Source organism: Macrobrachium nipponense, chromosome 13 (genome assembly GCF_015104395.2).
Source record: "Macrobrachium nipponense isolate FS-2020 chromosome 13, ASM1510439v2, whole genome shotgun sequence".
NCBI classification, from domain to species: Eukaryota; Metazoa; Arthropoda; class Malacostraca; order Decapoda; family Palaemonidae; genus Macrobrachium; species Macrobrachium nipponense.
The window spans coordinates 100,653,739-100,669,593 of NC_087206.1; the positions used below are offsets into that span (position 1 = coordinate 100,653,739).

General features: G+C 38.4%; 1 protein-coding gene across 1 annotated transcript; it reads right to left on the reverse strand.

Annotated features, from left to right (window-relative positions):
• Positions 1 to 10,363: 10,363 nt before the first annotated feature.
• On the reverse strand, positions 10,364 to 13,827 carry LOC135225229 (keratin, type I cytoskeletal 9-like). Its single transcript, XM_064264555.1, has 2 exons — positions 13,738 to 13,827; positions 10,364 to 11,439 (listed from the first exon to the last, which is right to left on the reverse strand). The coding sequence occupies exons 1-2, from the start codon at positions 13,747 to 13,749 to the stop codon at positions 10,885 to 10,887; spliced, it is 567 nt and encodes a 188-aa protein (XP_064120625.1). The 5' UTR covers positions 13,750 to 13,827; the 3' UTR covers positions 10,364 to 10,884.
• Between the last annotated feature and the right edge of the window lie 2,028 nt (positions 13,828 to 15,855).

Genomic DNA, 15,855 nt, shown 5'->3' on the forward strand with positions numbered 1-15,855 from the left:
AAGACTGGTAAAATTGACATACAGTATATATGATTGTCGGTCACCAGCTTTAAATTGTGGGTTTGACTCTGGGTTGTTCGCTATGGCGTGCCGTTGGACTAGACTGCAGAAGCAAATTTCCCCGTCAGAAATCAGGGGGAGGCGCGTTTGCGAAGTGTGGAGAAAAGCGTCTAGTGAGAGGGAGGTAGGCGTTAAATAGTAAACTGGGACCAGTCCAAACTATGTATAAGCTGCCTTCCTCCAAGCTAAGTAAATATCCCCAATAATCCCACGTCCATGAGAAGGTATAAAACGGTGTAATCCAATAAGTTAAAATAGTTTGAAGCATTCCACACTTTGCAGACATGTTCATATCCTTCACAGGGTATGCTTGTCCCTGTCAGTGAGAAATTGAAACACACTTTGGGAGGGATGCCGGGTTTTTGCAACACTTCGAAACCTGCGACCTAGTCATAAGGGTAGTACTGTTTACCTGTGCTCAAAACTAGTTTGGTGCGCTTTTTGGGATATTTAGATAACATCTGGCTTGTGATTTCCAAAGCTCCTTTCTGCTTGATGTGACTCGACACGAGACTGGAAAGTGAACCTCTGATCTTATATAAGGGTACTGTCCATCAATCTGATGTTGCCAGTTTTAAGCGAATAAAATGTACCTCCATCACGTTTCAAGATTTCGAAGATATGTCTGGTGGCTGCTTCTTTCAAGATGAGTGCTGCATCGTAAGACAAATTGTATACTAACACTGATAGGGCTCTGTCTGCATATTTCAAATTAAAATTGCACTTCCTGCATAATGCACACACATAGTTGTCCATTGGTGTGTAGTGCGTGTGATGCCGCACTTTAACCCTTAAACGCCGGAGCGGTAAAAAAAAAAATGTCTCCCGTGTGCCGGAAGTGTTTCAGAGTGAGAGCGGAAGCGGAAAAATTTTTTTTTCAAAAAATCACAGCGCGCTTAGTTTTTAAGATTAAGAGTTCATTTTTGGCTCCTTTTTTTGCCATTGGCTGAAGTTTAGTATGCAACCATCAGAAATGAAAAAAATTATCATTATTATATATAAATAATGCTATATATGATAGCGCAAAAACGAAATTTCATATATAATTGAATTCAAATCGCGCTGTGCGCAAAACGGTTAAAGGTAACGAGTTACTTTTTTTTCGTTGTAATGTACACTAAATTGCGATCATTTTGGTATATAACACATTGTAAAACAATAAAAGCAACACAGAGAAAATATTATCACAAAATAATGCATGACTTCGTAACGCACGTACGTAAACAAATATTTTTTTCAAAAATTCACCATAAATCTAAATATTGTCGTAGAGACTTCCAATTTCTTTCAAAATGAAGAAAAATGATTGAATATTACTATACTGTAAGAATATTAGCTTACAAATGCAGTTTTCGACCATATCTGACTAGGTAAAGTTGACCGAATGTAGAATTTTTTATATATATATTTTTTTATATGCAATTATTTCGGAAATAAGAAAAGCTACAACCTTCAAATACTTTTCGTTTTATTCTACATGAAATTGCGCACATTTTCATATATAAAACTCTATGAAATGCCTAATATGAAATGGAGCAAATATTCCGAGAATGGAACATACGCATTTCGGAGATTTGTGGCGGAGAATCCGCGCGCGGAGGGAAGGAAAGATTTTTTTTTAAATTCACCATAAATCTAAATATTGTGCTAGAGACTTCGAATTTGTTTCAAGATGAAGATAAATGACTGAATATTACTAGACTGTAAGAGTTTTAGCTTACAATTGCGTTTTTCGACTATTTCGGTAGAGTCAAAGTTGACCGAACGTGGTTTTTTTTCTATTTATCGTGATTTATATGCAAATATTTAAAAAATGAGAAAAGCTACAACCTTCAATTATTTTTTGTTGTATTTTACATGAAATTGCGCACATTTTCATATATAAAACTTTATGTAACGGCTAATTCAAAATGGTGCAAATATTACCACAATCGCACGTATGATTTTTTTCGGAAGAGTTACCGCGCGGACGTAAAGAAAATGTTATTTTTTTCATAAATTCACCATAAATCAAAATATTGTGCCAGAGACTTCCAATTTGTTGCAAACTGAAGGTAAATGCTTGAATATTACTAGAATATAAGCAGTTTAGCTTACAATTGCGTTTTTTGACCATTTCGGTAGAGTCAAAGTTGACCGAAGGTTGAAAATTTGTCACTTATCATTTTTATATGAAAATATTTCAAAATTGATAAAAGCTACAACCATGGGTTGTTTTTAGTTGTATTGTGCATGAAATTGCGCACATTTTATATATAAAACTTTATGTAACGGCTAATTTAAAATGGTGCAAACATTACCACAATCGCATGTATGATTTTTTCGGAAGAGTTACCGCACGGACGTAAGGAAAATGTTTTTTCATAAATTCACCATAAATCGAAATATTGTGCTAGAGACTTCCAATTAGTTGCAAAATTAATTTAAATGATTGAATATTACTAAAATATTAGCGTTTTAGCTTACAATTGCGTTTTTCGACCATTTCGATAGAGTCAAAGTTGACCGAAGGTTGAAATTTTGGCACTTATCGTTATTTATATGAAAATATCTCAACACTGATAAAAGCTACAATCATGACTATTTTTTTGTTGTATTCTTCATAAAAATGCGCACATTTTCATATATAATACTCCATATAACGGCTAATTTAAAATGGTACAAAAATTATGTCAAAGTGACGAAATAATTTCCGAGATGTGTCACAGATACTTTTTAGTGCGGCAAGAAAGAAATTCGCGCTTGCGCGCCTGCGTAACGATTGTAAATAAAACAATACCTTGATCCGTGAACTCCCAGCATCCCCCAAGGCGCGTGATTCAAGAGTTTTTGGCTGGTAGGCCTAAAAGTATTTTTCCGCGAATTTTTAAAAAAACTTTTGTATGTCGACGTAAAATACGTCCAGTCGGCACCCGAGAGACAAAAAATGTCGACGTAAAATACGTCCAGTCGGCGTTTAAGGGTTAATAGTGTTATCGGTGAACTTAATGTTGCAACTTTTGCAGTGTGTAGTCTGTTCAAACTGGCGGGTTGTTTCAGAGGTCATGCTGATTTTGTGTGCCACCATCGTCTCACATATTTTGGCCCAGTCTTCGATGCAACGTTCACCTACACCTAATCTGTGCATACAGTATTCATCGCTTCTGCCATCGACAATTGCTTTGACACAACTCTCTGTTCTTCATCTGCATCAGGCTGTCTGTTGTATGCTTCAAAATCTAAGAAGGCGATGTGTGAGGTTTTATTCGTTGCTTTCGCTTTTTCAAACTGTTTAAGTTGGTCAGGCTCTGGGTATAGAAGTGTGGTTGGGGTTGAACAATTTCAGGTGTGGGCATTGTGAATGGTGGGGGTATAAAACAAAGTTAGGCAGTGATAAAGTGATAACACATGCCACTTGTGTATTCTCTCCTCGTTGTCTTTATCCAGTGGTGGAATGCCTTCACGTAGGCAAACATGTCTTTGATGAGTGCGAGGTGGTCATCCGTGATTAGCAGTAGAGTGACCAGTTGCGGACATGATGTGTTACCCCCCTTTCTAGTGAGATGGACAGTCCATCGCTTTTTCCAATGTTTTCTCACGACCAGTTCACACAATTTGTACACATAGATGTTAAGGTTGGTGTCTTTTTCCAATGTCTTGAAGGAGTCGCTGTTCCGTGGCATGTCGGGTGTGTGTTTAATGCTGATCTGATTCATCCTTGTCCGGTTTTTCACATCCCTGGTGAGGTTTTTACCTGGTGTGTTACGGTTTTTCCTAAGTAGCACATATGCTTCTAAGGCTGTAATGACGCAGTTGTACCCAGATTTGATGTTGACGACTTGGCTGCCGCCCCTGACTCCTGCGGGATACTCTTTAAAGTTTGCTATGTTCACCATTTCTTGCTGTGAGAGACGTGATGCGCCAACCTGAACCTTTGCTAAAGTTGAGCCTGTCTTCAAGGTTGCTCACCACGTATTCAATAGCTTCGTCTAACGATTCGTACACTGTGTCCACCAATGTTAGCACAGGTGGCATATTAATGTAAAAAGAACCTGTTTCATGGGTGGTACCACTGCCACCCACCAATCTCTGCCTGGTGATGATGATGCACAGGTATAACATTACAGAATTTATACCCCTCCCCCGGGGTGTTCACAAGATGTCCTCGGCGAGCTGCATTCTGTTAATTCTGAGCGCCATTGTCATGTCAATGTGCGTTCCTACTGCAGTTGAATAAGTGATAATACTCACAATTTGGTTGACCTCCTCTCAGTGATAATACTCACAATTTGGTTGACCTCCTCTCCTTCCCTGTTAAGCAGCATCTGCTGTTGTTTGGCACCTCCTACTTGACCATGACCTCCTCTTGACATGTTGTGCACCAGGCAATGAGTCACAGAGAAACAGTGACTGTTGTGGGTGCTTATCAGCTGCTTCTCTGAATTTGAATGGAATTTAGAAATCTTTTCGCATTCATACTATCACGTGATGTGAAATGTTGCACAATTGGCAGTGAATCATGAAGAAAGTCAGGTTAAGGGAGTTATAATTTATTTTACTCGTATGCATATATTTTCATATACTCACTCACGTGGATTAAGGGACTTAGAATTTGTTCCTCTTATTCATATTTTTCATATACTCATGTGGGTTAGGTTAGGTTACGTTAAGGCACTTCGAATTTTTTCCCCTCATATTCATATTTATGTGAAATGGCGGTGTTTCGTCCCTAAGGTATCTTAAGCCAAAATGGGGTTGGGTATTTCATATGGGTTAGGTTAGGCAAGGCTAGGTTTAGTTAAGGGACTTAGAATTTTTTCACTTGGTGGGTTAGGATAGGTTAGGTTGAGTTGGGTTAGGTTAAGGGACTTGGAATTTTTTCACTCATATTCATATTTATGTGAAATCGTGGTTTTTTCACCTGTATAGTATATCTTGATCCAAAATGGATTTGGGTATTTTGAAAGGGTCGTGAAATGGTGGTTTTTTCATCCATAGAGAATATCTTGAGCCAAAAAATGGGGTTGGGTATTTTCAAGGGGTCGTTGAGCCAAAATGGGGTTGGGTATTTTCTAGGGGTCGTGAGATGGTGGTTTTTTCATCTGTAGAGAATATCTTGAGCCAAAATGGTGTTGGGGATTTTCAAGGGGTCGAGCAAAACCATAGTTCTCCTATCCGAAGATTCTTTCACGAGCCATTTTGGGGTTCTTTTCTAAACTAGAATGAAATATTTGGAGTTTTTTCTGTGGAGTCGTTAATGCTCAACGGACGTGAGGTGAAGATAAAGGCAAAGCTTATGGGGTTTATCGACTGAGCCAAATTGAGGGTCGGGTGTTGAGGTTGAGCCGAAATGGTGTTTTTTTCCCTACTAGTATTTACTTCTGAACTATCATCGATTTTGTTGGCAGTTGACATGGTTAAAACAATTGAAGATAAGGTGAATCTCAAATTTGTAATTTTTTTTGATTCAAGAAGTGCCATAAAAGCCCTCAAAGGTTACACACATAGAAATCAACTGATATTACAAATTAAAGAGCTCCTTAACCAATCATATTCTCGCCTGGTCAATATTGAAATATGCTGGATTCCGGCCCATGTTGGAGTTGTCGGTAATGAGAAGCAGATGCTGCTGCTAAATCGGCCATATGTTTACCACAGCTCGGCATTAAACTTCCTGACAAGGATTATGTAATATACTTACGGATTTTATGGTTAAAAAATGGCAGGAAATCTGGAATGATGAATCGGAAAATAATCAATTGAAACAAATAAAACGGGTAGTTTCTCCATGAGGATCATCAAATCCTAATGACAAGAGATGTAATATTGGTCACACAGGAATAACACAGTTTTTAATGCGTACACCTCATGAGATAATAACAAAGTGTAGTGATTGTGATAAGATTTAAGAAGTGACCGATCTGTTCAGGTCTAAAGACTGTTACCCAATAATTTGAGGCACTAGATAATATGTTTATGGTATACCTCCTTTATACCCCACCATCATTATAATGCACCGATGCACACATTCACTGCATTCCATTTCATATAATTCCTTTTCACCAAGAGTTTCAGAAACAATATAATATAATATAAGAAATATAGCAAAGTAAAATACTTTCTATAAGTAGCCTTGATGGTTGCCAAGGGCGGAGCCAAGTGGCCCTTCACACTCAAATACTGGTAACTCAACAAAGTTATGCCACAAATACAAATCCTGTGGTACTAGATTAGCATATACAGTAATGTGTTCTTAGCATAGATTAATAAAATATTACCCTGGCAAAGTTGATGCTTTGATGACTCATACAACCCACGGCAACAAAACCTGGTATGGAACATCTTTACGACCAGATTCGTATATTATTTTTAATACAGGTAATAATAGTCCAGTCAATCTAGAGCAAAAATAGATGCAGCCAAGCACGAGTTGGTAGAGTAGCCATTTACGGTTTTGTGATCCTTGGCTACAACCAAATAAAATATCAAACGTTTACCATTATTTAAATAGTGGATCCAGGAGATATAAGACGGAGGGCAGAACGATAGATGAAGAGAGAGAGAGAGAAAACAGCTGCTTATAGGATAATGAAAAAGGATATTTCTGTCTGAATAATACCGGGTGTTTCGAAATTAGTCCCCCCTCCACAGAACAAATAGAAAGTCATGAAGTTTTCTGCTATAGCCTATCTCCAAGTACATTATCTTAAGTTTCTACTAAGCTATTTTTCATTTTACATTTCTTGTATTTTCAGACTGAGTGACGGAGTTAGATACAGCCATGGCTAACGACTCTGAAGAAATCGGATGGATTGACCGAATCCGGGCCATAACCTTCAGAGAGGCCAGGGATGCTGGCGCATCCTTTATTTCACGTTCCTGGATAGCTAAATACATTAAAATAGATGGATCCATTGTTAAAAGAAACTGAACAAAAATCCATGATGTCAAAAGACATCATAACTGAAATCATACCCCTCAAGAATGCAGGCTGTGGTACAGGCAGATGGAGGCCACCCAAAATATTAAATACTCAGAGAAACTTAAATAAATGCATGTTCTGAATTACTTTTGTTTTTGTCCATATGAATTTTAGTTTATGCTGTAGAGGGGGGTTCTCTAATTTCGAAACACCCTTTTTTATATAGAAAATATGATAACGATTTAAAACAATATGATGTGATAAGATTTCATGATAATTATTTTCCAAAAAATATACGATAACATATTTACTAAAGTAGATGGTCTCAAATATATCCATCAGATTAAAAACTAAGCAGGATTAAAAGCTCTCTCTCTCTCTCTCTCTCTCTCTCTCTCTCTCTCTCTCTCCTCCTCTCCTTCTCTCTCCTCTCTCTCTTCCCTCTCTCGCTCTCTCTCTCCACCCTCCTCTCTCGTCGTCTCTCTTCTCTCTCTCTCTCTCTCTCTCTCTTCTCTCTTTGTCCATGTATATTTCATTCATTATTGCATTTCTTTGCTTGATTACCGCAATTTCCCTCCTCCTCCCATTCGAACTATTCTAACTATATGCATCGTTGTTTGAACATGAGCCACCTTTCAGGGCAAGAAGGGCATGATCTCTCCAAACCAGGCCAGGCGGGGCGACACCGGTTTTGTTGCTGGGTGTACCTAAAGGTTTTAACTCGGTACAGTAGTACTAGGTTCCCACTTCTTTTATGACTTGTGTGGCTTAGTTGTCAGCAACTTCTCTCTTCGAATTATTGCTTTTACCCTGACAGCTCTTTCGCTATTCTGTGGCATTTTCAGTGACCACTGAAAATAACAACTGTCGTTGTTGTTGTTGTTGTTGTTGTCAAGCGCAAGACATTTTGGAGGTGGAGGTGTATATCAGCTCCATGGGTGTCATCTGCGATGGGGGTTGGGGGGTGGGGGTGGGGGTGGGGGGAAGAGGGAATATCCTCACCCTTTTTTATTCAGGTTGGGACTAGTATCAGATGTCCCCCTCCCCCACATACTCAACACCAATAAGTATAAATTATAAAAATGAATAGATTTATGTAATTTTTCATTAGGTCCGTGATCAGATTAATCGTTTATTTAAGTTTTGACTGACGTATATATATATATATATATATATATATATCTATATATATATAATATATAATATATAATATATATATGTGTATGTATGTGTGTGCGTGTGTGTGTGTGTGTGTAACTGAATCACGAAAATATGAAACGTGATGAATTTATGAATCATGCCATTGACGGAGTACTGATACATATATACTACCAGAGACAGTACTGACGAACATGCACAACCGTTTGAGACCACAGAGCCGCACGCCTGCGGGTTTCATCTTAGGAGTGGCCTTCAAAACTCGTTGGGCTAAAAATCACAATATACTCTCAAGGGACAATACTGATAAACATAGAGACCGTAGGAGACTACTACAGGTCCACACCTGACAGGTGTCAGGGAGGCAGGATATGAAATCTCATTAACCACTGCTGCCCCCTACCCTGTTTACAAATATGATAACCCTATTTCCATACATGTCTACTGCCACCTTAAAATTTAAAGAATTTACACATTTCTTTTGGTATTAAAGGATCAAGTTTATACATCCTTTGACTGATATTCATATTATGGCTGAAACTTTCCTTTATAAAGCTAGATTCATTGATATTCCTTTCCAGTGCATTATTAGAATACATAATTCTTTCTGCCTCTTCCCAGTTGATAGCATGATTGTACCCACTTAACATTTACGAAAATACTGCAGTTCTCCTGTGTATATCTCACTCATTTTTAAGCTGTTCTATTCTCTTTCCCAGTGCTTTATCCGTTTGGCCAGTATAAAAGTTGTTACAAGATGTACATAGAATTTTATACACAATCCTTTAGTCTTATTAGGAGAGGTCTTGATGAGTACATGTTTCAGGGTTTTATAATTCTTAAATGCAACATTAACACCAAAATTCGTAAGAGGATGGGGATATCTTTCATAATATTATTTTTATAAGGCGGTAAAAGCAAATATTTTTTGTTGTAAAGTTCTGTTTGGTTTTGATACATAGTCTTTTTGCTGCTTCTAATTCATTGTAAAATAAACTGTCAGGATATTTCAATTTATTGTCTGTATTTCTAACCTTATCTATTTCCTCATCAATATATATTCAGGGCTTCAAATACGTAAGGCTCTTAAAAAACAGATGCAAACACTGATTTCTTAACCTTACTGTTTTGACTAGAATTGAAATGCACATAGGAAGAAATATTAGTATGTTTTCTTTAAACACCGTATTTTAACCTATTACTATTTCTTCGTATGAGAACATCCAAAAAGGGTAAGCACTCATCATTTTCCATTACCATAATGAATTTAATTGATGGTACTAATTGATATCACTTGGCAAAAAAAGTTATTCACATCTTCGTTCCCTGGCCATACAAAAATTGTCATACCTGAACCATACCATATTGCGTAGAATTAGGTTGTTTAATATCTCCTTTCCAAAAAATTCCATGTATAAGTTACTTATCACTTGGGATAGAAGGTTTCCCCATAGCCATACTAAACTTTTGTGAATGATATTTACCATTAAATCCAAGTTTACATTCTTTCACGCACAATGTAATCAGTTCAGTTAAAGTGCTTTTAGAAAATGGGATATCCAGCTGTGTGTTCTCTAATAATTACGATAGAAACTCCAGCAGATCATCAGTTGGCACCTTTGTGAATGGTGATACTACATCAAAACTCACAAACCTGGATTCACTGTTCATCTGTAAACTATGTAGTTTATTTTAAGGAAGGCAGTAGAAATGTATGAAAATAAGATTGTCATATTTGTAAACAGTAAGGCGGTAGCAGCGCTAATGAGATTTCCAACTCTGCCTCCCTGACACCTGTCAGATATGGATATGTAGTCTCCTATAGTCTCTACGTTTATCGGTATTGCCCCTTAAGAGTATATTGTGATTTTTAGTCAAATGAGTTTTGAGGGCCAATCCCCTCCCTACCTTGACACCTGCCTGTGGGCGGATCTGTAGTCTCAAACGGTTGTGTATGTTCTTCAATACTGTCTCTGTAGTATATATATTTGTGACTTCTAGTACTATGTATCAGTCCTTCGTTAATGGCTCGGAAATAAAGTCGAAACCGGTCAGGATCTACGACCTACACTTATTTTTCACCTGCGGTAATGAATGCTTAAAACTTGAAATTACGATACTCATTCATTTTTTTTTTTTTTTTTTGGTTCTAGAGAATCTGACAGAGTTAGGCATATACCATTCAATCATGTCCAATAGAAGTCATTTGTGCAGAGACGAAAAATGGATAAATGAAACACTTCAAATACTCTTAAATTTAAGATGCGTTTACAGACTGAAAGATATGTGTTGGCTACAGAAAAATGATCGGAGACATTTTTCTGTAGCCTAGATGTCTGTCTGAACAGGAAAATAATACCATAATATCCGAGGCATGGGTGTGTAGTAGGTACTAGCATCAAGCAACTTAGCACTTCATATTCCCTTTTAGATAAATTGGCTTAGGTGTGTGTGTGTGCATGTTTATGGAAAAGTGTTTAGTGATAAGAAATGTCTTTTGAGAAATTGTTACATAAAGTGAGCCCCATGCATTTTGATATAACATATAATGTTCATTGCAATATCATTATAAGTCACTTTTCCATTAGAATTCATGAAGACTTTTTTTTTTTTTTTCAAGTATTTTCGAGTGACCTGGAACTACGAATGGAATCAAAGAGACTGTGTTGACCCTGTGAAGTGGTGTACATGTTGTCATCTAAAGTTATAACACCTGTCTTAATACCTGTAGGCGCTTTGTAATGTATTTCAGCAGCCTCCACTTTTTAGACTACCTCCGCAGCTGTATTGTCGCTCGCAACAACCTCCACGTTTCGCTTCCTTCTGTCATCAAAGATCTCCAGAGAATCATCTGCCCATCGCATCAACATCCACGTGGGTATGTCGCCGTATCCGGAAGTCCCGTAGTTCGATCCCGAGCCGAACATATCGTAGTATCCTCGAGTTCGTCCCTGGTAAGGTCTGCTCCACATATTTCCTCTGGTCCGTCCTTCAGACAAGAAGCTGTTGCCAAAGTAATTTCCTCTATCGCCTGAGAAACCTCTTCCGAAGTTGGATGAGCCTCCAAACCCGCTTCCAGATCCAAAGCCGGATGAACTACCTCTTCCAAAAGAGCCCCTGTTGTTGCCAAAAGATCCCCGGCTGTTGCCAAAAGAGCCCCGGCTGTTGCCGAAAGAGCCCCTGCTGTTGCCGAAACTGCTACCGAAGCTGCTGCTGCCGCTTCCGAATCTGTTACGGTCGGGGTTGGAACCACGGAAATTCTGTGGCTCTGGGTCTGAGTTCACTCCAAGAGCCACCACGCCCACGAGGAGCAATATCACCTGCGGGAAGGGAATTGAAATATGAGGCAGTAATTCCTGGCGACTTCGTAGGTGTTACTTAGTCATGATTTGAATTGGCACCATCGCTTCTCTACATTTCAAGGTAATCAGATTGTTTCAGTAGGAGTCGGTGGTTTGACGTATAGCTTGTGTCATAGCTTAATAACAACGAGATTTTCATCAAGTGTTCTACTTAATGATAACATTTTTATAGAGATTCTAGAGAGCAAAGGCACTAGTAGTAACATAAAAGCACGCAAAATATATATTTGTACCGGATCCGGCTAGTTTTCCGGATCCCCATATAATCTTACAGGTTGGGAGACACCATAACCAAATTAAGACCTCGTTGATGTAGATCATGACATTGTTTACGAGCGAGAGAGAGAGGGAATAAATTTTTTTTAGAAGAGGAGAAGAGAAGCGAAACGAGAGAGAGAGAGAGAGAGAGACGATTGTGGGAGAGAGAGAGTGAGGGAGAAGATTGAGGGAGTGAGGGAGAGAATGAGGGAGAAACCTCTGGGAGAAGACTACGAAATAGTGACAACTGGGTTCCTGTGGGCACCAGGACCCACTCATCGGGACCTGCCTCGATAAGACCTGTGAGAAGGGAGGCTATAGAAGTGCGGAGATTTGTGGAAGATAATGCACAGGAAAGGCAAGTGGCTAATTTCACAGAGGTTAGTCACTAAAGATTCTTTGCAGCGTCCATTCCACCCCCTTTCATTCCTTTTACTGTACCTCCATTTAAATTCTCTTACTTCCATCTTGCTATCTACTCTTTCCTAACCGTTGTTGCATCGCGCAGGTACGAGGTTTTCTTCATTATAGACCAGGGGTGCCAAACTCATGGCCCGCGGGATTGTCTTAAGTGGCCCGCGAGGTACCAAGAGATTTTTCAACTCTAGCTTCTGTAACGGTTAGAACTGAGAAAAATATAAGTAAAATTACTAAACTAAAGTTTTACCTTTCATTCATATGACAATGATTTATTAATATATTTCATATTATAATTGCTGGCAATAAGGCTCTTTTATTGCAAGTCTTAATAAATGAGTCATAAGGAATAAGGAAGAAGTAATTACCAAATCTTTGATGGCCCTAGAGGCCAAAACCAAGTGCATAATTGGCCCTCGAAAGGATTTGAGTTTGACACCTCTGTTTTAGACCTTTCAAACCTACCTGTTCAGAATTTCCCTTCCAGCGCCTGAGTGACCTCATAGGTCCGAACGGTTGACTTCTGATCTAAATTCTATATTCCATAATCCTATACACACACAGACTATATATATATATATATATATATTATATATCTATATATATATATATATATATATATATATATATATATATATTGTGTGTTTATAGGTAGATATACCTCTTCATTTTAATAAGTATATTTGTGTAAAACCGAGAGCTTGTTGTTATGGATTATACCAATTGGCAGCACATTAGACTTACCTCCCTATTCAACTTGCATTTCATGTCTGTTCCTTGAGGAGCGCACTTTCCTAGTCAGTATCATCTGTAAATTTACCATCTTAGTCATTACCACTTGTAAACTTCCTTTCCTAGTCAATATTACCTATAAACTTATCCTTTGGTCAGTGTCACCTGTAACCTTCCTTTCTTAGTCAATATATCCTGTTAACTTACTTTCTTACTTTACTAGTCAGTGTCAAATGTAAACTTTCTCATTTAACCGGTGTCACCTGTAAACTTAACTTCTAAGTCAGTATCACTTGTAAACTTAGTTTTTGATCACTTGTAATCTTAGTTTTTGAATCAAAGTCACCTGAAAAAATTTCCTTCCAAGTCAGTATCACTTGTAAACTTAGTTTTTGAATCAAAGTCACCTGAAAAACTTACCTTCTAAGTCAGTATCACTTGTAAACTTAGTTTTCGAGTCAAAGTCACCTGAAAAACTTACCTTCTAAGTCAGTATCACTTGTAATCCTAGTTTTTGAATCAAAGTCACCTGAAAAAATTTCCTTCCAAGTCAGTATCACTTGTAAACTTAGTTTTCGAGTCAAAGTCACCTGAAAAACCTACCTTCTAAGTCAGTATCACTTGTAATCCTAGTTTTTGAATCAAAGTCACCTGAAAAAATTTCCTTCCTTCCAAGTCAGTATCACTTGTAAACTTAGTTTTCGAATCAGAGTCACCTGAAAAACTTACCATCTAAGTCAATACCACCCGTAAACTTAACCTCTTAGTCAGTATCGTCAGTCCACTAGCCTTATTACCCATAATCACCTGTGAATACACCTTTTTAATGAGCATCACACGTAAACTTACCAGCAGCTTCATCTTGATATCACTCTGACCCTGGGAAGCTCCCGAGTGCGTTCTGGTAGGAAGATGATTCCTTACTGATGCACCCCTTGCTGACCATCGTTTCCTCGTAACTTCTCAGGGTAGGGGCATCATGCCCCACCCGTCCCTCCTCTGCTCTCTCCCTGATACCCGAATCCCGCCCCCCACCCACTCCCGAACTAGAACTATAAAAATAAGTACCACCCCTCACCCATTATCCCATGGGGGGAAAAAATAGTTCAGAGTTTGCGATAAATGGTAGTCGCTGCTGTGTTTGGCCTTGGCAGTGATCTGGTTTTATGTCCTGGGAGGAGGACCGAGAATTTTGGCGAAAAGGAAGCCAGTAAGGGTACGAGTGGTTACGATAGAGTGATAAGGCAGATTTGTAAAATTTATATCCTCATATATTGCCTGCTGTTTCAGTTTTTTTTTCAGTGTTTTAGTTGGTACAGGAACCTTATTATTATTGATATTATATTATTGAACACATTAATTCACCAACCTTGACGGGACATTAGATTACAAACGAAGCTTTCACGTGACAGACTTCCCATAAGTGACAAAAAGGGAACATTAGGATCGAGGAAAGAGGAAAGCATTTTATTAAAATGATAGATAACTAATGAACATATTAAGAGACGAATGTAAGCACAAAGAGAATTTGAGAAATAAGTTTGAAAATGGAGGCAGATGGAGATGGTTATTATATCTCGATAAAGATAGAATTATGATATCTGCTGTTGAGGATATTTATTTGTGAAGAGCAATTAAGGACCTCAGTGTTTGAAGATTGGTCTCTGCGGATGGCAGCTGTTTTCAAAGTTTGCTTGGGGAGTACTTTTAATGCATTGCAGCTGGTTTGCTGGTATAGTGGTTAGTGTCGTGGCATGCTACTCATATGTCGCGGGATCACGTCTCCCCCAGGCATTTGATAAATCACTGGCTCTGTATCATGATCAGTTACTGCTGCAGTGTGCGGTCTGCGGTAGGAGGATGAAATTAACATTTTTTTGAAAGCTTGGATTTCAAGTCGATGGCCCTTTTGGTGTACTTGCGCCTTGTGAATAGGTTTCATCTTCTGAAATAATAATAACAATAGATCTCCGTAGGGGGGTAGCGCCATCAATGGACCTCATGCGGTACACTGTAGGCATTACTTAAGTTTCTTAGCAGCGTGCCTTCGGTCCCTAGCTGCAACCACTTACGTTCCTTTTACTGTACCTCGTTTCTTATTCTCTTTCTTTCATCTTACTTTAGACCCAATGCTAACACTTGATTCATAGTGCAACTGCGAGGTTTTCCTCTTGTTACACCTTTCAAACCTTTTATTGTCAATTTCCATTTCAGCGCTGAATGATCTGATAGGTCCCAGTGCTTGGCCTTTGGCCTAAATTCTATATTCAACTTAAATAACAATAGATAGATAGTTCGTCTCCTTCAGGATGTCGTAGCTCGCATTCGTGTTGAGGAACACTCCCTGTTTGAGACCAGTGATTTCCCTTAATGAAAAGGCCTCAGTTCATGGTTATTTGTCTTTTTGACAATCGTAGCATTTTCAGTTTTCTGTAAAAGAAAACTATCAAGATGGGTTTTTGTCTGTCAGTCCGCCCTCAGATCTTATAAACACTACTGAGGCTAGAGGGTTGCAAGTTGGTATGTCGATCATCCACCCCCGATCATCAAACATACCACATTGCAGCCCTGTAGCGTCAGTAGTTTTTATATTATGGCGCCGCTATAAGTACTAACAAGACATGCCACCACCGGGCTCCCTGAAAGTTTTATAAGCCGGGGCCGAGTTTCATGCGCCATGGCTGAGAGTTTCATACAGCATTACATGCTGTGCAGAAAACTAGAACTCTTATATATTATTATCCCCTTGGAAATGATTATTCTTTGTTATTTTTGAGAGATACGCGGGAAATCCAGCATTGCTCTTCTGCATCGTCGTTTAGAGACCTGTCTTGTGACTTCTTTGGTAGATCATTCATTATTTTTACTTGATTTGTCCTTTTGATTAATTTTTTTTTTTTTTTTTTTTTTTTGCTAGTTTTCAGTAGGCAAAAATTAAGTCTTTAATAAAACCCCTCGACAGAGTTC